General features: G+C 51.3%; 1 protein-coding gene across 9 annotated transcripts in view; it reads left to right on the top strand.

Annotated features, from left to right (window-relative positions):
* NBEAL2 (neurobeachin like 2) overlaps nt 1-22,680 on the top strand; it is a 132,976-nt gene that overhangs the window by 57,196 nt on the left and 53,100 nt on the right. For 7 of the 9 annotated variants that reach the window (XM_025207344.1, XM_025207348.1, XM_025207346.1 and 4 more), the window contains exons 4-9: nt 1,992-2,073; nt 4,645-4,766; nt 5,103-5,185; nt 13,904-13,989; nt 16,916-17,222; nt 18,714-18,820. In XM_025207344.1, the coding sequence (XP_025063129.1) occupies nt 1,992-2,073; nt 4,645-4,766; nt 5,103-5,185; nt 13,904-13,989; nt 16,916-17,222; nt 18,714-18,820 (787 nt within the window). Of the gene's footprint in view, nt 1-1,215; nt 1,440-1,991; nt 2,074-4,644; nt 4,767-5,102; nt 5,186-13,903; nt 13,990-16,915; nt 17,223-18,713; nt 18,821-22,680 lie in introns of all 9 variants that reach the window. The other 2 variants (XM_025207352.1, XM_025207345.1) reach the window with 2 other exon arrangements.

Here is a 22,680-nt window from a genome sequence, read left to right as displayed (position 1 = left end):
ATAGAAGAGGCATTGGGGGAAGACGGGGGATATTCTTCCCATTGCACAGAGCGGAAAACTGAGGCCGAGCGCAAGTGGCAAGCAGTCCTGTCCCGTACAGAGCTGCCTCTTTTTAAAGTCAGTCTCTCGGGTGCCTTCCGCCTCAACGTGCCGTTGCTAACAACCTCGGATGCCTTTTAATTGTCTCACGTGGGCTTAATGACCCTTCATCGCGTCGGTGGCTTTCCTCCCTCGGCCATGACAGATCTGTGAGGGGAAATGCCCGGCTTTCCAGGCGCCAGGCTTTAAACCCTGATTTAAACCTGCCGTTAAGCATCCCTTTGAAGCGTAATGGTGAGGCGGGCACGTCCCCTCAGGAAGCCATGCCCACCAGGCCGCATGGCTCCCCTCACGGCCCCGCAGCCAGCTCGAGGGGGCCGCTTCCCTCCGCTTTAATTCATGGCCGGAAAAGCTAGTCAAGACACAGAGTTAGAGGACAAGCAGGTCCGTAGTGAAGGCGGGGGAGGAGGCCGGCCTCCGACTTCGGGCAGGGCGGCCATCATGGAGGACGCTCCGGTTTTCTGCTTCTTCGTCCTCAGTTGATACGAAACCCCTTTGCATCGAGAGACAAATAGAGGACATAAAAACAACCGTTTTCGTATCGATAGGGGACAACCGGACTGTCCTCTACGATGGCCGCCCTAACTTCGGGGCCTGAGAGGGTACCTCAGGGCTGTCGGCCATGTTGTGGCCACCAGCGCGGTGCGGCTGGAGATGCGTCTGTGGTGGAAACTGCCTTACCGGGCCGAGGAAATGGAGAAAAATGGTCCTGCCAAGCGGAGATGATTTTTGGTGGGCTGGGCAGGAGCGTGTGAGGGAGGAAACTTGCCCCCCTCATGGAGAGCCCTTGGGATTTTGTAATGTCGCCGTGTTATAACTCCCTCATGGTCATTGCCAGCCGATTGCCGTGCCCTGTCCCCCAAGGTCTGCCCTCTTGGAAAGGGCATCATGGGAAGTAGAGGCCAGCCAAAGACGCCAAGCCTCAGAGGGCAATGGGCACCCGGGGCAATCGGACTACAGCTCCCACGAGGCTTTGCAGCAGCCCGTCAGGGGCAAAAATAGCCTGTAGTTTTCCACAGAAAATAAATGGTGTGGGTTTTTTATGTGCGGGGAAGAGTCAGTTTTGCCAAAAACCCCATTTTTTCCTCCCATTCTCCCACTTTTGACCCGTGCTAGTCTGGAGTTTCCCGTTCCCCGGGCCTCTGGGGCTCCTTGAGTGCGGACGGGGGTTCGCGTTGGCGCTGGAGAGGAAATAACAGCGTGGGGACGACCGCCGTTCCACCTGGGCTGACTGGGGAGACGGGAGGTCGCACGCCGCCCTTCTGCAATATCACGGACTCCCCCTCGGCCGAGGAGAGCGGGACAGAAAACGGGTGGAAAACCAGCGGGCGCGTCTACATGTGCGTTGAGGCACTTTTCCTAATGCACATTCAATTTAGTACCTCCAATGTGAAGTACTAAATAAAGGGGCGGTCATGGGTGGTCCCGAAAGGGCGTGTTTTTAAGTGCTAAGTAGCCTATTTTACTATGCGTTTGTGTAACCCGGGGGTGGGCAAAGTGCGGCCCGGCCTGCGGGGCCCCTAAAAATTTAGAAAATTAATATTTATCTGCCCCCGGCCGCCTATCATGCTTGCCGCCTATTGATGGCTTGCCAAAACCCAGTAAGCAGCCCTCCACCCAAAATAATTGCCCACCGTTGGTGTAATCGCACGGGTTTTTACGTGACACTTTAATGCGCAGTAAAATAAGCTACTGCTCATTAAAGCGCACGTGTAGATGCGCCCCGTGCGTCGCCATGAAAAGGGTAGGGATCCGCAGGTGGAGCCAGCGCGTCAACTTTTTGGAGCTCAGGATAGGGACTGCATATGACTTGATAGAAGAATGAATGTCAGCTCCTCCTCTGCACGAATTGCAATAACCCAATCCTCTCCTATGCCTTTCTCTCCTTGTAGGAATTTAGAAAACGTCCAGACAGACAAGACTCCAGGTTTCATCCACGAGGTGCTTCGCTTGCTGGTTGCCTGTACAGACAAGGTAAGTCGCAAGGCCCCAGCATCTGTTTTTGCCTGGGCAAAAGCCTGATCAGAGACAGGACCTCCAGATAACCTCATGTGCACCTTGCTCCGGCCGTGTGTTGGCAGCTCGTCAAGGTTGACTTTCAAAGCTTTATGTCACAAATTAGGCAGTGCAATCACCTGGTGCAAACCAGCTGTCTTGGTCTCACTCAAAACAACACAAAACTCGATGCCTGTTATGCACAAAATTCAGGGCCAGTCTGATGCATCCACAATATGCATCCTTCGCGAGGCAGTCTTGGGAGAATTAAATGGGAAAACCTTGCACTTTCCTGGCTACTTATACCAAGAACCCCTACAGATTCATCAGGTGGTTTTTAACAAGTGTCAGCTGCAAAGACGTTGCCTAATTCTATCATTTGTGACATAAAACTTTGAATGGGACCTGAATTCAGGGATAAATTTCACCCTTGACAACCTAAACCCTTGACAAGTGACATTTTCCCCCTGGTTAAGGAAAGGCTCTAAATGATTGAAACATGGAAGTGCGCCAAACGGACGAAAACGCAAGAGAAGTTGCACACGTGTTCAGCATTTGGACATGCTCCCTTGTACATGACTCTGCTTAATGGCAATAGGATTGATAACACATTGAAATATTGGGTACCAAGTTACGTTGTGGACTGGGTTGGCACGACTTCTGGGGGGAGTCTGAGACTTAGGAATTGTGATGGCTCCGACACGGTTTGCAAGTGACTTGCCTACAGAGAGCAAATTGGACCTTTGCTTCCTGGGGTTTTAATAGATAAAAACAGGCCAAAAGGTTTTTAAAAGTCTGCCTATGTTGAAAATTAGACATCAGGATCCCATTCAGTACACAACGCTCTGAAAACGGGGGAACACAGTGGTGACCTCACACGACTCAAGAGTGGGAGCTGAGCTATTAAAGGAGGAGAAGGGTTTTTAATATAAAAAAGATAGCATCGGGTTTAACTTCAAGGGCTGATTAACACTCAGAATAAAGAAAGCCTTTGCTAAAGATTTAATACTTGTGACCCTTGTTAAAGTTCTTCGAATAACCAGACTGGACTCTAGGGATTTCAAAGGTATAAAGAGCAGGCAGGAAAACTTCAAGCTATACACACAGTCATGCTCACACACCCCTTCTCTCGCTCTCTGTCCTGTTTAAGTTGCTTTCTTTTTTCGTGATGAAAGAAAAAAAAAATCTTTGCACTCAGTTATTAAAACTTCCTTTGTAGTTGTACAAGTGGGGTGTAGCTTATTAGCAGGGATCTGGGTTTTCTGTTTGCCACGGAAAAACGCGATCAAGCGCGGGTTTTCTCACTTTAAGGAGAAAAACCCAGATTTTCTCCTTTAAAGGAGAAAAACGTGGGAAACGGTGGGTTTCCCCTTGAAGGCTGGCAGCGTTCCAGCCTGCAAGGGGCTGGGGGAACTGGGAGGAGGGCGATCAGGCAGGGAGTGTCATGTGCACGTGCAAATGTGCACATGCACATGGCTACTAGGCAGCCTAGAGAACAGCTCCCGCAGGTAAATTGGGGAGGTTGGGGGTTAAAGGCCTCCATAGGGAGGGAGGGAGTTGGGTAGGGCTAGGGCTGCTGCCCAGCTGGGGCAATGCATAGGGCCCAGGGGTGGGGAGGGGAGAGCTGGCTCCCCGCTGCTGCATGCACTCCCAAGCAGGAGTGGGGGGCACAGGCTCCCCAGATCTGTGCGCAGGGCTGGGGCGTGCTGCCAGGGTCTCTGCAGCCCAGTGGACAGGACCCAATATGACAGAGGAGAGCAGGGCAGGGAGGCTTGTGCCACTGCTGGGAGCCCCACTCAGCCCTGGGGACCCCCAAATTCATCGCCCCCACGGGCTCTGCTCCAGCTGTGCCGCTCACATCCTGGTGGGCAAAGGGGGCAGGGAGAACTCTGATTTTCCTTGATAAAAAAAACCCCAAAATTGAATGCCAAAATGTATAGGTATTTAGTATTAATGTTATTGTAGTGATTGAGGCACTGGCAGGCTTCCAAACTGCTTTAAAATTGTAAATATATCAATAAAACATTGTGTTCAACTGGTACTTATATATGCAGCGGCATTTCATTTTAATCGCGGATTTGGGGGGTTTAGTCGGAGAATTTGCCCTTTTCATCAGAGAATTTGTGATTTTAAGCAGAGAAAACCAGGATCCCTATTCATACATACTCATTGCCGATTTACCTCCTTCTTTCACCTGTTGTGGTTTGTCATCCATAGAGAAAGTGAGTTCTTCGGGCCTCAGCACTTCATTCAGTGAGGTACCCCAAACCCAGACTGTGGCATCTATGCCCTGCCATAATCCGAATAAAACTAATCAAGGTCACCTTCAAGAGATGCTCAAAGACACAAATGCACCCTCTTCCACTTTCCCTGGAGGAGCTTGTGATCAAGTGAATGAAATTAGCCTGAATAATAATGTAGCGCTTCAATAGCCCTTCACATCTTCAAAGCAACCTTTTAGCAACATGAACGAATCTTAATGAAGAGTCTTTAGTTGGGGAAAGGGATTTTTTCTACTGATGATTAACCCGGTTTCTCCTGTCCTTGCAGCTGAAGAGCACCCAGGAGCAGTGTGTGTCCAGGTCTCAGCTTGAGCATGTCACCACCTATGCACTGCATCTCTACGAATGCCTCTTTGACCCATACCAGACATGGAGGAGACAACTGAGTGGGTGAGCAGGACTGGCTGGAGTTCCCTGCTTTTCTGTGGTTCACAGATGGACACGGACCGGTGGAGCGGTGGGCTCTTGTTTGGTAACAAGCTGAAGAGTTGCCACCATTTATTTCATTAAATGTATTAGCCTGGGTGCTGGGAGGCCAGCCCCAGGGCATGGGGATTTGCCAGTGTGATGTTATGAGGCAGTTTGTCTCAATAGGACAAAGACACCTAATGGTGCAGGACTGGGCATCGGTATGGTGGCAGAGTCACTGTGCATGTACCACCCATTAGCTGTCCCCCTCCAGTGCAAATCCTGACTTGCTTCCTTCTGCATTTCCTGTCTTTCTAGAGAAATTATCAGCATGCAAGAGAAGAGCAAGTACAAGTTCCCACCTCCTGCTTTGCCTCTGGAGTTTGGTGCCTTCTTCCAAGGTAAATGCCAGATGCCCTACTCTTCTACCTTCCTGTTGTCTCCAGCATAGAGTTCTCCATGCTCTCCTCTTTCCGCCCCCATGCTCTTAATGCCAAAGAGGGTGCCTGTTGTTTTTAATGGTTGTCTCAGTTCCTCATCACCAGCCCTGGGATCTCTCTGGTGTTTTAGGCAATAGAAAAGAATGGTCTTGCCACTCAGCCCCACAAACAGCACACAGTCTCCTTCCCACACCTCCACACTGCTGTAATGCAACCGCGAGTTAGGACTGCATTCTGGGTAACATGCAGATGTGCATGCTCGGTGCTCCACTCCATGTCATAATTCCCTGCATCTCCCAAAGGAAAAGGGAGGACACTCGGTTTTGTTCAAAGTCTGACCTTCCCGGGTAAGTGTAACCCCCCTTCTTTCACTGGAAGAAACAAGGAGAAAACACTCCTTGTTTGCACTGGGAGGAGTTGATTCTCCAGGCCCATTCGGTACTTGACCTCTCGCCTTGAGGCTAACAGCAATGGTGATGAGTTCCCCTGGGAGAAGTGTTCTCCCTGCAAGGCCTCAAGTCAGCCTTGCCCAGCTCACTTCACACAGACAGACATGGGGCACCTTGTGGGTCTTCTCCGGACTTGACCTGGCAGTCCTGATGTCAGCTTCCCTGTCCCCGCAGCTCATTTCCAGTCCATTCCCACTAAAAGAGAGCATCTGCTTGTGTGGAAGCAGAGCTTGCCCAGTCACATGTCTCACTATACTAAACCCTTTCCCTCTCTCTATCTTTTGAGTCCCTGTGGGCATGTCTGGACCACCCCTCCCAGGCTTTGGCATATATGTCCAGTGGCTGAACCCATTCTAAGAGCACCCCCGGTACTGCCCTCAAACATGCTGGAAATGAAGGTATCAAATCAACATGAGGGGATGACCCCAGAGTGGTTCAACAGCATGTGCAAGTAGCAGGGTGGGTCTCTAGAGCAGCCCCCTCCCCAAGGCATGGTGTAGACCTCCCCTCAGTGATTTCATGGACACCAGGAAAGATGCCTGAGACTTCCCTAGGCACCACCCATCCCCTTCCCGTAGTGAAGATTGAGAGGACATGAATAGAAAGTCAAATCCAAAGCCTGCATCACCAACACTATTTCCCCCTTTTGCAGGTCACCCTTTTAACTGGGTGGTAGAAGGGGTTTTATTTCTTGAACCATATTGTCCTCTTGCGAACACTGCCTTGCATTTTCCAAGACCAGTTGTAACTCGGAGACTTGTTTCTGATTAAGTGGAGTTTTGTGCAAGGGGAAGAAATAGAGCTGGGGTTTAGAGAGGAAAGCTCTAATCCAGTCAGGGGCTTTTAAATCCAGACTCATGTTTTAAACATGTCCTATTTTTATTAATGAGCTACGTTGAAAGTCCTTACTTTATTATGGAGAGCAAATGACAGTCATTCCTTGCATTAGATTGCGGGTTATCTCACCCTTGGATATACTTTGAGAGTATGAGACAGACGAGTATGAGTAATAAATGTGATTGGTAGGTTTATGAACCATTTTGAGCATCTGAGAGGATATGTTTCAGCTAGTGGGGAGCAGACCTCAAACGGTTTAGGATTTGGCTGCTGTCTAAATTAATAACGTGTATGTAGCGCCATGGACGTACAGACAAGGTTCCTGATCTCCTGGGCTTGGAGGCAAAACAATTAAGATGTCCTGCCATGGCTTCAGAAGTCAGGACTCTGTTAGCACCTACCCCGAGTTGCCCCAGCCAGTTGATTCGGGCTGGGGACTCTAAAGTGGTTAGATGTGATACAAGCCACTTGTCTCCCATATATGCACTGTTGGCTGCAGAAACTGGACTGCACTATACTAGCCCAGTAGGCCACCAAGCTCTCATTGACCTTTGACCTGCCCTTTTGCCCTTCCAGTCTAAATCCCATGCAGATGAGGTGGAGGGGTGGGTAGGCAGCAGCCAACCCCAGGAGGTGGCACTGCTTTCAGCTGAGATGGTTTATTCCCACAGGGAGCTGGAGGAGCCTCCCCCATGGAGCAGATTAGTTTCCCATGTTTCTTGCTGGTTACTTAGGTTTTTAATATTCTCTGTCACTAGCTGGGGATTTGCCCTTTCCTTGGCTTCTCAAGCTGGTGCTTCTCTTCTGTGCATGCTAATGCGATTGCCTTGGGTCTCTGCACACCAGGTCCTGCTGTACTGTGCATCAAGAAAGCATCTGAGCCTTGGAGTTCTGCTACAGGGTTCAATTCAGATGGGGATGAAAGGCCAATGCACTTGTGTACTCCCTGGGCTGCATCCTGCAGACTGGGCTGTGGAGCACTCCAGCTTCTGTCAGTGGGATGGGATCTAAATCTAACCAGAGCTTTGTTGCTCAGGCCAAAGTGGGGATGATGTGAGCTATGAGAGGGCAGTGGGATCTTTTTATGAGTTCCCATTCGCTGCCTGGCAGTCAAGCAGGCACTGCTGTGCATTGCTCTGAGATCAGCCGCTGCTTTGGGGCGTACCCGAGTGCAAAGTGAGTTCCTGCAAAGTCACGACACGTTTCAGAGGTTTGTTTCATTCAAGTAACACGTGCAGCTTCCTTTGTTCTACAGGAGAAGGAGGCTGCTTTTTCTTTATCTTTGGGTGGGTCACATCCTGTCTAGTGTCTAGCATCAAGACTGATTTCTGTTGTAATGCAGAAGTGGGAGCTGTCTTGCAGTGGCCCGACAGTACCAAATCCTTCAAGTTAAGGTGCAGTAAACACCTTTATCTCCCATCTCTGGCACTATTCAGACTGGGGTGCAGAAGCATAGCCCTGGATGCACTCCAGGAACCACTGGCAGGCACCGTATCCCAGATCAGCCCACCCTGTAGCCCATGGGGATCCCCTCGCTGAGACTGAACACCCCCTCATTTGGTGTATGCATGTGGGGGGGTACCACTGAACTGTGAGGCTGCTTGGGCCTGGAGTTCAGTGCACGTGTATCTTGCTGTAGGATCAGGGCCTGAAACAGGCTGCTGTGGCTTAGAGTTGTGCAACCTTCTTGTGGTGGCGAAGGGCTGCAGTTTTGCACAGCAGTTGACAAAAGCAACCACAGCAGAGAGTAAGTTAAGCATGTTGGCTGGTGGATTTGGCTTTTTAATATTAAACGGCTTGAAAGCTCCAGTCCTCTCAAAGGACTTAACAGACTGAGAGGGACCAATTGATCAAACAAAGCCCCATTCTAATTGTGACAGGGCAGAAAAATCACCTAAAACTACCCAGGAACTTTTCTTCTGAATGTAACTGCTGGGTGTAAATCCCCCGTCCCGCACTCAGCCAGCCGATGCTGTTTTTAGATCAAAAGCCCTTTGCATTTGGCCTGGCTTCATATCTACCAAGTTTCAGCGTGGCACCTTGTAAGGGCTAAGCTGATAGAGGACTGATCAGCTACACCATTGCCTCTCCTGGGCAGGATATTCCTCTCCCCCAGGAGGGGTCCAGATGGCCTGTGAAATATCCCTCTCCACATATAACAGCCGTGCTGGGTGGCACACACACCCACACAGACAATCTGGCTGCTGTATGGGGAGGCTATATGAAGCCCTGAAGTCTTTTCATGCAGCTCAATGGAAGGATTCCCTTGCATAGGAGGCTGCTTGTGAACCAGGAGGCTGGTGTTGCCACAGTTCTGCCTCCTGCCTCTCCCCCCTTTGCCCCCCACTACTGTCTCCTGGAGGCTCCTACCCTTTGTGTCACCCCTTCCTTCCTGCTGTCTGTCCACTCACACAATCTGTCCTGCCCATTTCTCTGCTTGGTGCAGTGCCCGGGGACGGCAGGCTCTGTTCCCAGCTTGCTGTAGGTCACCGAGCATGTGGCTTCTGCTTTGAGTCTCCACTTTCCCAGGTGTAAAATGGGGATGACAATATTTAGCCTTCCCTTGTACAGACATGTTGCTGTCTACCCCTAAGGTGCATTAAGATTGTCCCCACCCTTCAAGGCACACTGTCGGCCCAGAGCTGGCCCTGAATTTAAGTCCTGTAAAAATAGCTTTTAGAAAACAAAAGAGCCAAGAAAGTATTTCCCATAGCTTTTAGAGCATCCCTTGGAAAAGGGGGTTTTATTTACACCTCCAATAAGCATGTGTTGGTGTTAGCATGTGGGACCCAGGAGCATGAAGCTGACTGGGGCCAAAAGTGAAACCGTCACAACGGTAAAACCGACTGCTCTTCTTTCTAGCGAAACACAACAAGTAAACACCCGGCCGCGATTCCTCAGACACCGTCCTTCCTGCTGCTCTTTCACTTTTATTCACCCTGGGTGAGAGCCATAACCCAGGTGAATAATCGTGTTCCTAACCAAACAGCCACCTTCTTCAATCAGTCAGGAGGCGAGGCCAGGAGGAAGTTGGGCAGGGAAGGGTCTGCTGTGGCATGACTAAGGGTGTATCTGTGCAGCAGTTGCTTATGACTGTGTAGCATGGATGACCTGAGCTAACAAGCTTGGATACAGCCAGTAGGTGCAAAATAACTACCTGCACATGTATCTGGGGGGACAGTGAGAAGCGCTTGCAACTGGTATAGATTTGCCTGCTGCTGCTGCAACATCATTGGTTCTTGACCTTTTTTAGACTAAAGGGCCCCCTCGGAAAATCCCAGCTCTTAGTTTTCGTTTGTCTTTGGACCGCAGCAAAATCGTAGAGCTGTTCTTCAGTTGCAGGGGACTTACTTGTAAAGGTCACAGCAGGGCAGGATATTTTTGACCCTCTAGGTTCCTATATGAAGTCCTTGAGTTTGTCTTGTGAATCATGTTTGTACACCCAACAGGGCTGATGTTGTGTAGCACCCCGTGGCACCCTGGAAAGGATCTCGGGGCACCCCAGGGGGGCCAGATCACCCTGGATGAGAATCACGGCACTAGATTGTTACTAGCATCCAAGCTAGATTTAAACTAGCTAGCTCAGGGACATCTGCACTACGCTACCATCACAGCCAGGTCCGTGGTGCCCTAAGCAGGTTGGAGAAGGCAAGCTCCAGATCCATTGCACAGGGCAAGTGAACTTGGAGCACTGGGTTCATTGTTAGGTGGGTGGTTTTCAGTCCACCTGTGAAGCCATTTCTTCTTGAGGGATGTGCAAGCCAGTTGCCCACAAATCCCCATGCAGGTGTGCCCAAGGTACGGCTTTGGTATGTGTGCCAGTCAGTTATACCCCTCTACCTTCCTGGAAGATGTGTCACTTGATTTGTCTTTCAGGTGTGACCTGTAAGGTGACTAATCACCTTCTAGAAAGGGAGAGGGAAGTGGGGAAACTTCATTCAAAGCTAAAAACCTCCTTAAACTAAGGCAAAGGTGAAAGGAAGTCCTGCTAAAAGCTACGGCCCTGTTAAATCAAGGTTTTGCTACAACCTTAGCCAAACAGTGTCAGGGGCACAGGGCCTCTAGTCAATCCAGCTGTGCTGTCCCTACAGCTGCGTGCTGAAACATCTGTATGAACAGAGACAGGATGTCTGAGCCTGCGGTGTTTGCTGTCTGTACAGCACTGCGAAGCACAACTGAACAGGAATCGGGGTGGGGACTAATACTAATGATATCCTCTTTCTCTGTTGACTTTGTCTCATGACGGTGCAGGCAGCTGCTGCATTAAGTGACTTGCCTAAGGTGGCAGTGAGGATTCTGTGTCAGAGGCCAGATTCAAACTTAGGCTCCGGAGTCCCGATCTGATGCTTTAACAATCTTGTGCTGCCGCCCTTGGGCATGTGGTGATGCTGGGAAATTATTCCCAAAGCAGATGCAGCCCCTGCCATAAGAACAGTAGCAGTGCCATGCTGGTGTAGCTATATAGAAATAACTATGCCTATGTTCTGTTATGACTGTTTCCCATACTTCTGGGCTTTGCTGGTTGCCCCCTCCTCCCTGTTTTCTGCTGCATGTGTCAGGGTGTTTTTAAGGCTTCCTCAGAGGCACTGGGTGCTGGCTGCAGCCAAGGTGGGGATTTTGACTGGGGTGTGCCCGTGTTCCCGCTGGGATTTAAAACTGGAGCCTTCTGACTAGAGGGTCTTTGCCTCTCTGCGCAGGGTCAGACCGACAGCACATTTGGGGTCAGGAAGGAGTTTTACCCCATGGTCAGATTGTTATAGACTAGGGGAGTTTGGCCTTCCTCTGTAAAGGGGAGGGGGTCGTGGCCCTCTACCTGGGATCTCTTGAGCATATATTAACAACCTTTCACAGATCAGGACAATGGCTGTCATGGTCTCCCTGCTTTACCCGTAACAGGTTCAGGTGTGGCGTCTTGTGTTGTCTCAGGGTTGACGGTAGTTTTACAAAGAGTTTAGATGATGGACATGTATAAGATGGTTGGGATAGGGATGATCCTGTCTTGGCCAGGGGCTTGGTCCCTTCCAGCCCGACTTCTCTGATTCTGTGGGTTCATCTGACTCAGTCTCCTGTCTGCGGCAGTGGCAGTATGTAGATTTAGTGAAAGGAGAGTATATGAATAGAGCATGTCTATCTCCTGCAAGACCCCCCCAATTTGGCATCGAGCACCATTGATTTAGAGCTGTTGGAGGACACACCCAAGACTGTTCTGCATAATGGGTGTTAATGGCCCTGTCCTCCTTGAATTTGTCTCATCCCATTTTTGTACCTGGTTATCTATCTGCCTCTAAACCCTGCTGTGGCAGGGAGTCCCACCAGTTAACTGTGCACTGTGTACAAAACCACATCTGGTTTCATCCTGCCTCCTCCTCACTTTGGCATGTGACCTCTACTTCTCATCTCCTGAGGTTGCAGACCAGTTCTTGAATTCAGTCTTTGGCTACAGGGGAGAGGCAAAACCACTACCCCATAGCTCTCTATCACACAACCTTGATTTGCTGCTCAGCGAGCGTGCATTCATACTGGCACGTCCAGAGTGAAACTCCCAGCCCCGCCTGTGCAGACAGCAGGCCGAGAGCGGGACCTGTGCAGACAGATCCGTGGGCGAGGGGGAGTTCAAGAGGGTGTGTAGCCTCTTCCCTGCAGCCCGGGAATCTGCCACATCCCCTTGACGTGTGTCACTCGGGGCGTGCTGGGACTTGGAGCAGCCTCCCGGTCCGTGGGAGCAGCAGGGCTGAGTACTGGCAGTGCTCCAGGGGTGAGATCGGACTCGCATGCCATTGTTTACTCCTCCGCCTCCCCGAGCAAAGGTTCCCTCATTAGGAGGGGAACGTCGCTCTCACGACCTGCCCTGTTCTTGGAGACAGAAGGGAAAAGGAGCCTTTGTCAATGGATGTAGTGCCAGCATTGGGCACTGCATAGATGCTGAGCAGTCTTCCCCCACCCCTGTTGCGTCAGCCCTGCTAGTGAGCATCTCCCAGCCTCTTCCACTCTTGGCTTCTCTGTCCAGCCTATGAATGAGGGGGAGCCAATGCAGGTAGCAGTAGAAGCACCAAGACCCCGCATATCGCCAGGAGAGCAGAACCCCACCTGGGCTCGGGGCAGCGTTTGCCCTGAACATGAACTTAGAGAGCCAGCCTGGGCACTCCCCTGGCTGCATGGGCAAACAAGGGGAGTGCCGGCTCGTGCTGCTCCCTCTACCACACCCTTTCTCACGCCTCCTTGGCATTGCTTCCTGCTCTTGGACCCATCCTCTGTGCTTTTCCAGCTGCTCTGGGACAGCCCCGAGCTCTCTGGGACTGCAGGGAGTCCCTGGGATTTCCTCCGCCAGGCCTGTCGCACAACAGCCTGCTTCCAGGAATTCAGAGGCGTTGGGCCGGGGTGCAGAGCGCTGTTTCTGCTGCTGTCTCTCCCAGCCGCAGCTCCTTCCATGCTGCTCAGCAGCCCTGAGTGCGAGGCCAAAAGACAAGGCGGTGTGTTGCTTGTAGGCCCCCGGGGCCCTTCCTGCAGGAAGTATTGTTCCTTGCTGGAGGTTTCCTAGAAGAGAGAAGCTGCCTCTCAGCAGAGCTAAGGGGCTTATCTCCTCCGTGGCAAAAAGCATCCATCTTCAGCTGCCACATTGCTACCCAGACACCCAGGAAGCTCCCGTTTGCCCATCCTCTGCTCCAGGTTTGGCACAGGGGCTGAACGAGAGGATTATGTCTGCACCTCCCAATGCCCTGATAGAAGGTATTGGAGGTCTAGAACAGGAGAAGGGAGCTGGTGAAGGCACGTTACCTAATGCAGCCCCAGTCCCCCTAGCGTCACACTAGGAGATTATGTTCTGTACCCTTAGGAGTCTTTTCTCCGTTGACTTCACTGGGCATTGGGCAGTTTTCCTGCCTCAGGCACGAAGTCAAGGAGGCAAGGGCTCTGTTGCCAGTTTGAAAGTCCCGAGCCAGTGCCTGGAGCAGGGGGCTGGACCAAATGACCTCCAGAACCCTTCTAGCTCAACTTCTTGCTGATTCTTAGGCACTTCAGTTCCTGCAGTTGAATGTGTAGAAAGGGGGTACTCCTGCTTGTTGTTGTGCCACTAGTGTGGCCTGGGGAAGGGTTTAGACTATGGCACCATGGACACGAATGTCCAAGTAGGCCTACAGAGGTAAATGGCTCCCTGCAGGCTCCACTGACTGCACGCCGTGCCCTGCCAAGAGCTCTCCCCTCCAGCCAGACGCCGTCCCAGCAGTCTATGGAGCCCCCAGTGTTGCACCTGGGATCTACTGCACCCAAAAAGCTGAGTCCCTCCTAGCTATCTCCTGCTGCTGCTGCTCAAGTACTGGGACCGTGGGGACCCCTTCCTTTGCGCTCCGTGTCCCTCGTTTGGCTGCTAACACACTCTCCCCTCTCATCCCTGCAGGGAGCTTCCAGGACAGCGGGCAGCTTCCCGAGGCGCTCCAGCTGCGCCTCATCCACCTCTTCGGCGCTGTTCTCTCTGGAGCCAAGGTAACGAGGCTGGAGTCACTGCTGTTTACCTGTCCCTGGGGCTCCCTCCTGACCTATAAGCTCTGCCTCTAAGGTGGGAGAGGTGGCTAGGGCCGAGGCAGAGCCATGCCGACTCCGAGGCCACTGTGGTCCCACTGCTTTGTGTGTGGCAGGTTTGGGTGTGATATCTCGTGTGTGTCAGGGTTGGCAGTGTAGTTTTGCTAAGAGGTTAGACAATGGATTTGTATGGGATGGTTTGGATAGGGCTGATCCTGCCTCAGGCAGGGGGTTGGACTAGATGTGACCCCTGGAAGTCCCTTCCAGCCCAACTTCTCTATGATCCCATGAGAGGAAGGAATCAAATTCTCTTCTAAGAGGGTCGATTCCCCTCCATGGATGACGTGGAGAGTCCCTTCTGTGGCCTTAGTCAAACAGACTCCTCTTCTGTGTCCTGTTGTGGGAGGATTTCACACTTCCCCTAAAAAGCTCTTCATCCCGGCAGACAACGGGCATTACACACCACACACCTCTGAAAAGCAACCACCTCTGCTGCAGCTTTTCGGCACACAGTAAAACTGTGCTTTTAATATCTTCCTGTGGTGGGTTAGACCCAGAACCAGGCCCTTACCCCCAGTTTGAATGGCAAACAGTGCTCACTCATAGTACATCATTGGAAAGTGGCAGCCTCCACCCACTTTGGCTGATGTTACATCTTTATTAGCCCTGTGGGATCCTTGACATGTGGTTCGTGAGTTCTGAGTCCACCCATGAGAGAGTGCATATGTGAACCCACTTCATTACAAAGTACTGCTGGCTATATAGTCAATAAAAGGCTGAGGGTTCTTGACTGATATTTGTGCCAGTGCTTAGAAAACCCAGAAGTTCCTGGCTTGGAGAGTCCAGTTCTTTTGCTCGCATCAGACTGATTGTCACACTTGGCATCAAGAAGGAATTTTTCCCCCAGATCAGATTGGGATGGACTCTGGGAGTTTGTCCTCCTTTTCCTGGGTGCTTCTGAGCATATTTTAACCAACTACTTCTCTGTCATTGCAGTGGCAGGGCATTAGTAATGCCCTTCTTTCCTTTTACCTGTGGCATATTGTGGGGTATTCCTGATGTTTCTAGTTTTGTGCCTTGCAGTTGTGTGAGAGGGTTTGAAGGGGTGACTGCGGGTGAACGGTTGCTGGTAGGGGACCAGACTCTATTGCCTAGGAGGCCCCTTCTATTTTAAATCAGAGATTTTTGTTTTACATGTATTTCGTGTTTACAAGGACCGCCCATTTAAAATGTAAATTTGAAACTGCCAGCCTGCATTAAAACCAAAACTTGCTGTAATCTCTTAAAATCATTGAAGTGCAACAAAAATAATCAAGCCAATGTTCTTTTTTTAAAGCAAATCATCAGTTAAGTGTCTGGAATCAGAGAGTGGTGCAATGCTAAGCTAATTTATGACAGAAATAGCCTCTTTTTTCCTCTGTACTTTATTTAGCCGACTCAATTCTCAGGCTGATTGGGAGTTTAAATGAGCTTTCCTTTTTTCTTCCACTTCTAATGAATAAAAGCAGAGTGTGAAAGGATGAGATCTCCTAGTTCTGAATTCTTTGAAGAAAATAGCGAACTAGTTCAGCTCACACACTATAGAAAATACTTAACAAATTCATTTTAATTATAGAACACATTTGATACGCTTCTTTCATTATATATCCAGCACTTCTAAGATTGTTTTATTAATAAAAGTCTCAAATGGCTGGGTTTTGTGCCTTTAATTGAATTCCAGTTCCCATCCAAAAACAGCTCGACAGAAAAGCAAAAGAAGAAAAAATTAATCATCTAGTTAAATAAAAGTATCATTCGCCATTTTTTAACACAAAAGCATAAAAATTAAGAAGATGAATAAACATATGTTAAACTATGAAATTGCTTGGTTAAATGTTTATAGTTACAATGTATTCCCCTGATAAGCAAAATAGACTAAATTTAGTGTAACGGATGAATTTAATTGGATAGAAGCATATATCGGTGCTTCACAGCCAATGAGAATCCACTTGCTTCAGGAAAACGATAAAGAAATGCAAAACGAGATGGAACCCCTTGATTTCTATATCAAGGTTCCCTGCTTGCTGGCTTAAAATTGTTGATTGAAATCACGCTGTCCTGCTGGTGAGACACCAAGATGAAGCTAATCGTTTTGAGTGCTAATTTTTCTGTGTAACTTATACAGCTTCCCTTTGGAGACGGCAGGAATCAAAACCTCAGATCTCGCTTCCGGGTATTAGAGACAGTTTTTGTAACTGGATGATGGCCCCCGCCCCCCAACTCTATAGGAGTCAACGATAGAAAAGCTGAATGCTCCTAGACGTAGGGATGCCTAGAATAGCATCTGCCCATTGTGCCGTGGGCTCTTGAGGCCAGCGATAGGTCCTGGAAGGGCCCCTTTGCACACAAAAGGCTTGAACCTGCTTCTCCCACATCCCAGCAAAATGCTGTAATGCCCAGGCCAGGAGCAGCCTCCAACCTTCCTATTGAAGCTGGCTCACCAGCTGGCTACCCATGCGAGGGTAGGAGGGAAGAAGCCAAAGGGAGCATGCCAAGCCGACTCCCATTGCCTGTGCCCCAGTTGTCACCACTAGCGTGTGTACGTGTGTATGTTTGCAAATCAGATTCTGCCTGGCGTGCGTGTGCATGTCCATCAGACCCTGTTCTGTGTGTATGTGCATTTAAATCAGGCTCGACTCCTTGTGTGTGTGTGTGTGTGTGTGTGTGTGTGTGTGTGTGTGTGTGTAAATCAGACTCTGCCGTGTGTGCATGCATGCATGTGTGTATAAATCAGACTCTGTCCTGTGTGTGCACATGTGTAAATCGGACTGTGCTCTTTGTTGCTCTCTATTTCCCTGGTCTGTGCCTGTCTTCCCTGTGTACTGTGTCACTCTGTGCCTTGCTCCAACAGCAGAACGCCCTCCTAGTGATCACGCCGGCCGCGGTGGAGACACTCATGCTGGTGCTCCTCAGGTGGTGCTCCCCAGGGGACAGTGCCCCCCAGGACCCCCGGCTGCTGCAGCTCACCCTTAAGAGCCTAGTGGGGATGATTCACGTCCTGCACGCCAGCAGCCCGGGCCAGCGCAAGGTGGAGATCAGGGCCATCCTGGACAGCTACTTCAAGGTCCTCAACTCTGACCAGCCGATGGCAGCGCTGGAGGGGGCAGCGGCAGCATGCTGGGAAGACAGGCTGATCACGCTCAGGGTTAACATGCTGGGTAGGTTAGTGCCGAAGTGGTCTGCTTTGTGGGACAAAGGCCTGATGAGACGCATTCTTTCCCAGCCCCATGTACAGCTGCTTTCTGAGCCAAGGGGTGATGCAGCAAAGCTGTTGCTGGAAGCTAGATTCCCACAGCTTGGCCTATCTCATGGGTGGATGGTGCCTTTCCTGGAAGGGCAGCCAGGCTTGCCCACAGCTCTGTAGCTTCGTGCTCTTTGTAACAGAGCCCCAGCAGGTTCTCAATGTGTGGAAAGACGTCCAGGCCCCATGTTGTGCCACAAATGCCCAAAATGTATGGCCACAACAAAGGTAGCAATAGTTTTTGCTGCTTTATTGCAACGGACATCTGCTTGCTTTATGATGTGAGAGCCTGAGCAGCCCAGAGCTGCCCATACTCTCGAGCCACCCCGGGCAGGCACTCCTGGGCCTTGTGGGGTCTGATCCTATGCCTGGGAATTCCTGCAAAGGATTGGGCCTCTCAAGCCCTGGCAGCACCTGCCCAGCTTTCCCCTCTCACCAAGACATGGCCTGGGCAATTTCAGAAGCAGGGAACATGTCGCCCATTGTCCTGTAGTCTGTCCTCCTGCCCGCTGCGGGAGAGACAGCAGGTGACAAGCGTTTCACCCAGTGAAGCGGATCAGCTGTGGCAGGACACATCCCATCAAGACTGATCTGCTTCATTTGGTGATGTCCATTTATACCCTGTGCTCCAGCACCTTGCGTACACAAGGCGGGTCTGCCTCTAGCCCCCTCCCCCCTTTGCCCCCCCAGGTTGCTGCAGTTGGTTCCTCTCCACCCCACTGGAGTACCAGTGACAGCAGGACACTGTCAACCACTGAGGTGCTGACTGCCTTTAGTCCAGCCCTACCTTGAGGGGACACAGCCATGGACTGCCCCCTCTTTACTTGCAGCTAACCCAGGGGCAGGTGATTATTTTGGGTGAAGGGCCACTTACTGAGTTTTGGCAAGCCATCGAGGAAGGCATGACAGGCAGCCAGGGGCAGATAACTAGTAATTTTCTGAATTTTTTAGGGGCCCTGCAGGCTGGATAGAATGGCCTGGTGGGCCACATCTGGCCCACCCCTGAGCTAACCCGTGCTTGGCGCTCCTCTATTATCAGTGATGGCCACATTGCCTGGTGTAGCCATTCATCCTGCACAGAGCCAGCAGCCTCTTCATACAAATAGCCAGTCCCCTTTCATATGCCTGCCTCTGGGAGCAAGTGACCTTTGCAAAAGACAGACCTCGTTAGCAAATAGATGTCCCCTTCCTCAACTCCCTCATGAGCTGTCCGGGTGGGGTGTGCCATTTGCCTGCTGACCAAGTCTGGCAGTACTGGGATTGCTCTGTGTGACCTACTGCCACTGACTCCCCAGTGACACTCTCTGGATCTTTGTGCCCTGCTCCCAGCCCTGGCCAGGTGCCCTGTACAGCTGGAGATGTCACTCCCTTGTTTGCCTGGTACCAATTGAATGCCCTTTCCCCACAGATGCCATTCCAGAGATGCTGAATTGTGGCGACAGACCTGTCCTGCAAGCAATATTCCTCAGCAACAACTGCTTTGAACACATCATCCGCCTGATCCAGAATAGCAAGGTAAGTCATCATCCCCCTGTCTGGGGCATTTGTAAGCTGTGCGATTGCAGGCTGGCACTCCTGAGAGTTTCCTCTTGGCTGGCAAAGAGAATGAATCAAGTCCTTAAGCTTCCTTGACAAGGAAACCCATCTTAACCATGAGGATGCAGAGAGAATCGGATAATCCGGGGCCCCGCAGGGACTTGGCTTTGATTGATCTCCTTCTTTTTTTGAGTCAGGCCTCTGTGTGCTGTGATGCAATGAAATAAATCCTGCAGGTAATCTAAGGGGGCGGCTGGCTCATCTCTCCAGGCGGAACTGGCTGTCCGTGTCCTGTCCCTCCACCTTTCATCTGCATTTTGTTGTTCCAACTGTAAGCTCACTGGGGCAGGAGCCGGTTTTGCAGTGTGAGAAGCAGCTGAGTTTGTTGGCAATGAACTTTTGGCGTTCTTAATGCCCCCATGGGGCCCTAGTGTCTGATGTTCTGCTCAAGGTCACGAACCCCAGTGTTCAGTGAAGATCCTAATCCTGTTTTCTCAGGAGAAGGATGTTAACCCAGCAGTCCTTGGCAGTCTTCAGCAAGATGGTTACGTTTTCCTCTCCCCAAAGTCCACAGGTACTTTCAGTCAAAGGCAGCATCCTTCGCCTCCTGTTCCTTTGCACTGTTTAGCAGGGCACACCAGAAGCAGCTGCACTGATCAGCACATAGAAGTTCATCCCATCGGGTCTCCATACCACAATCCACTGCATTCTGGTCGCAGGAGCTTGATTCCTTCTTGCAAATGAAAGGGTCAAAACAAACCCAGCCATGGGTTTGCTGGATGCCCAGGCCGGGGTTGCCTGTCTGGCACTCTGAATCTGTTCACTTAGAAACAGAGCAGGGTTTGATCTGGAAATGCTGTGGGCAAGGACAAACACAGAGCACTGTGATAGCATGGCTCGCTGCAACCCAGTGTCCTCCCCCTCCCCCCATCCTTCCAGCTGATCTTCCTGCCTTTGTTCAGTGGCTGCTTTTAATATCTCCCTCGCTTTCTAATTTAAAAAAACGAATCATCCTTTCTTTGAAGCCTCCTGCAGCAGGTCCTCACAGTCCCTTGGTGTGCACGACACTTGCCTGTCTGCCCTCAGCCCTCCACACATCTCTCTGGCCCACCCCATCCATGTTACAGTGCAGGTTTGTGCTTGCAGTGCCAACCCCTGGGTGTGTGTCTAATGCAGCGGGCCAGGGAGCAGATACAGCCGCTAATCCCTATTTAATGTGGCATATAACGAGATTGCAACGTGGCCTGCAGCAGCTGGCTCAGAGACTCAGTGCTGCGCTAGCAACAATGAAGAGGGGGCCAGGTTATTTGAAAGCATCCCATGCATTGACACCACCCTGCTCCTCACTGCTCTGTGCTGCCCAGAGCCAGCAAGACAATCACTGAAGCTAATAGTGTCTTCTCTGTCTCTGCCAGATCCCATCTCCAAGCAGGGCTGTTGCCCGGTGACATTGGCTGGGCTGGGGGCACCTGCCCTTGGAAGAGCCCCTTGGCTCATCTGTGCCTGCAACCAGGATGCTGCTGGGAAGCACTGGAGCAGGGAAGGGTAATGTCAGGCAGCCAGTTTGCTTGATGTGCCTGTGCCTTCCTACAATGCAAGGTGGTGGCATGTGCCTGAGAGCCAAGGTCGGTGAGCATCAGGGCTTTTTGTGGCTGGCCAATGGCTCCACACTTCAAAGCAGGAAGAGAGATGATGGAAACCCAGGGGAAATTGTGTCCCTGGACTGGAAGCTCTGGTGGCTTTCTAGTCCCATCTGCCCAGAGGATGATGCAGCCGCATGTGAGCTAGCTTTGCCCTCTGGTCTCCAAGGGCAGATATAGAGACAGGCTGGGCCAGTCACAGGAGCGGAGAGCCTGAGTTACAAGTAGAGGAGGACGGAGCTTGATTTGGTCAGGCACAGCGAAGGGCAGAAGTCCTGTGTTTGAAGGTGTCAGCATTGAAGTTTTCTTCAAATGCCATTGAAGCCAAAGGGCTGCGTTGGTATAAGAAGACCTGGATAAACTGGCTGTGATGGCTTGAGCTGGAAATCAGAAAGTGGCTCCTGAGCTCCCAGGCTGCAGAGCAGCCAGTGAGGTGCCGTAGGAGCAAACCGCCCAGCTACGTAGCTTGTGCGACAGAGCTGGACCAGTTCACACACAGGATTGTAGGATTTGATTACTGCCACACCAGGGGACTGGACTGCAAGACCCTTCTGATATAGAGCTCCCTGTTTTCCCCCTCGGTATGGGCACCCTCGTGCAACCCTCTCCCCCATGAACAGACCTGTCCTTGGTTCTCCAGACTTGCATGGTATGGAGAGGAGTGCCCTTGTCAACCCAGCCTCTCCCACATGGTGGCCAGTTCAGGCTTCTCCCTTCTTCATGCCAGCTTAGGTTTCTGCAAGCCTCTGGAGTGGTGGCACCGATGTGCTGCCATCTGTGGGAACACAGCCAAAAAAATCATCATGCTTGTGCATCCACCCACCCCATCCTGCTTCCAAAACCAGTAGGGTCCCGCGATTCCCTGTCTCTCCAGGGTGTTTTCACCATGGGGACATGATAGCCCAGGAGATCCTGGGAAATGCAGAAGTCCCGCAGGTGACTTGCTAGCATACCCAGTGGGAGGGTGAAAAATGAAATGCCCCAGCAGTGTTGACTGGGAAACCACTTGCGGCACAAGGCAGGGGTCAGTGGCTGGTAGTGGAGGGAGACTACCCCAACCCAGAGGACGAAGATCTGCTGAGCGGGAGAACTTGGGATAATCTGATCCTGCAACTGAGGGTCAGGGATGAGTTTTGCCTCTTGCATTGTGCTTGGGTCCATGTTGATGTTGTTGGCAGCTGCAGGAAGAGAGCGCTCATGCGGCCTTGGCATGTTGGGGCCACTGCACATAGGCACACTCCCAGCGTTGTTAATGGCTCCACAGAGGAAGCAGGCTTTAGTAACCATCTGCTGTCTTGGCACCCAGGGCCAGTTCCACAGTGAACAGCTGGAGCTACAGCACTGGCTTGAGGCAGCTCTGCAGTGCGCAGCTGGACAATGCTACTGGCTGCAACCATTGCACTGGGCTCATCTAAAGCCATGGCACTGCTGCAAAGGAGTTAACCCAGCCTGGCGTGGTGGAAAATGGAGAGCAGAATCCAAGCACGGACAGAATGAAGACTTGTTTGTCTGCATTGCAGTCTCTGGTCTCCAAGCAGGAGCCATGTCCCGTCCCTCTTTGCCTTTGGATGTCACATCCATCCTCTTCAGAGTTTGCACCAGAGCATAATACACATCCTGTGTTTGAACCTTAGTGCCAATCAAGCTCGTGTGAAACCCTGATAGGCATTTGTTTCTGATTCACACAGATCATCATTATCTATGCATAGAGAGCTTGGGTCTTGCCCTGTCTTGATTATGCATCTAAAGAGCTGCAGAGCACAGCCAGGTCTCTGACTTGCTGTATAACTTGCTGCTGGTAGATGGTACCAGCCCAGAGGGCCTGGTATTATTTCTGCGGTGCAGGCTTGCACACACACAAACTTCTCCCTCTGTGCTCTTCATGTCCAGCAGCTGTTTTGACCCATTTTGATGCTAACCAAAAGGCTTGGACATCTGTGCCAGGACAGAAGCTTTTGTGTACTGCCCATCACTTCCACAGGAACAGCTCTGAGACCCACCATAGAAGTCACTCAGTGCCTGCCAGGCTCTTAGCCAGTCACTCCTGCCCTTGGCCACCTTTGGAGCCACACGCTAGAGGTGAGCTTCTGTTGGCATCTCCCTCGGGGTCAGCTGGCTCCCACAGGAATCACTCCCCTGCTGGCCCAGACAATCCTCAAGGCAGAACTTGACACCCTAGTGCAGCTGTCTTGTCCGACC

The sequence above is a fragment of the Alligator sinensis genome, unplaced genomic scaffold, assembly GCF_000455745.1.
Source record: "Alligator sinensis unplaced genomic scaffold, ASM45574v1 scaffold1298_1, whole genome shotgun sequence".
In the NCBI taxonomy this organism is placed as follows: Eukaryota; Metazoa; Chordata; order Crocodylia; family Alligatoridae; genus Alligator; species Alligator sinensis.
The sequence above is the reverse complement of the archived record's forward strand: the minus strand, read 5'-3'. Positions and strand labels throughout refer to the sequence as shown.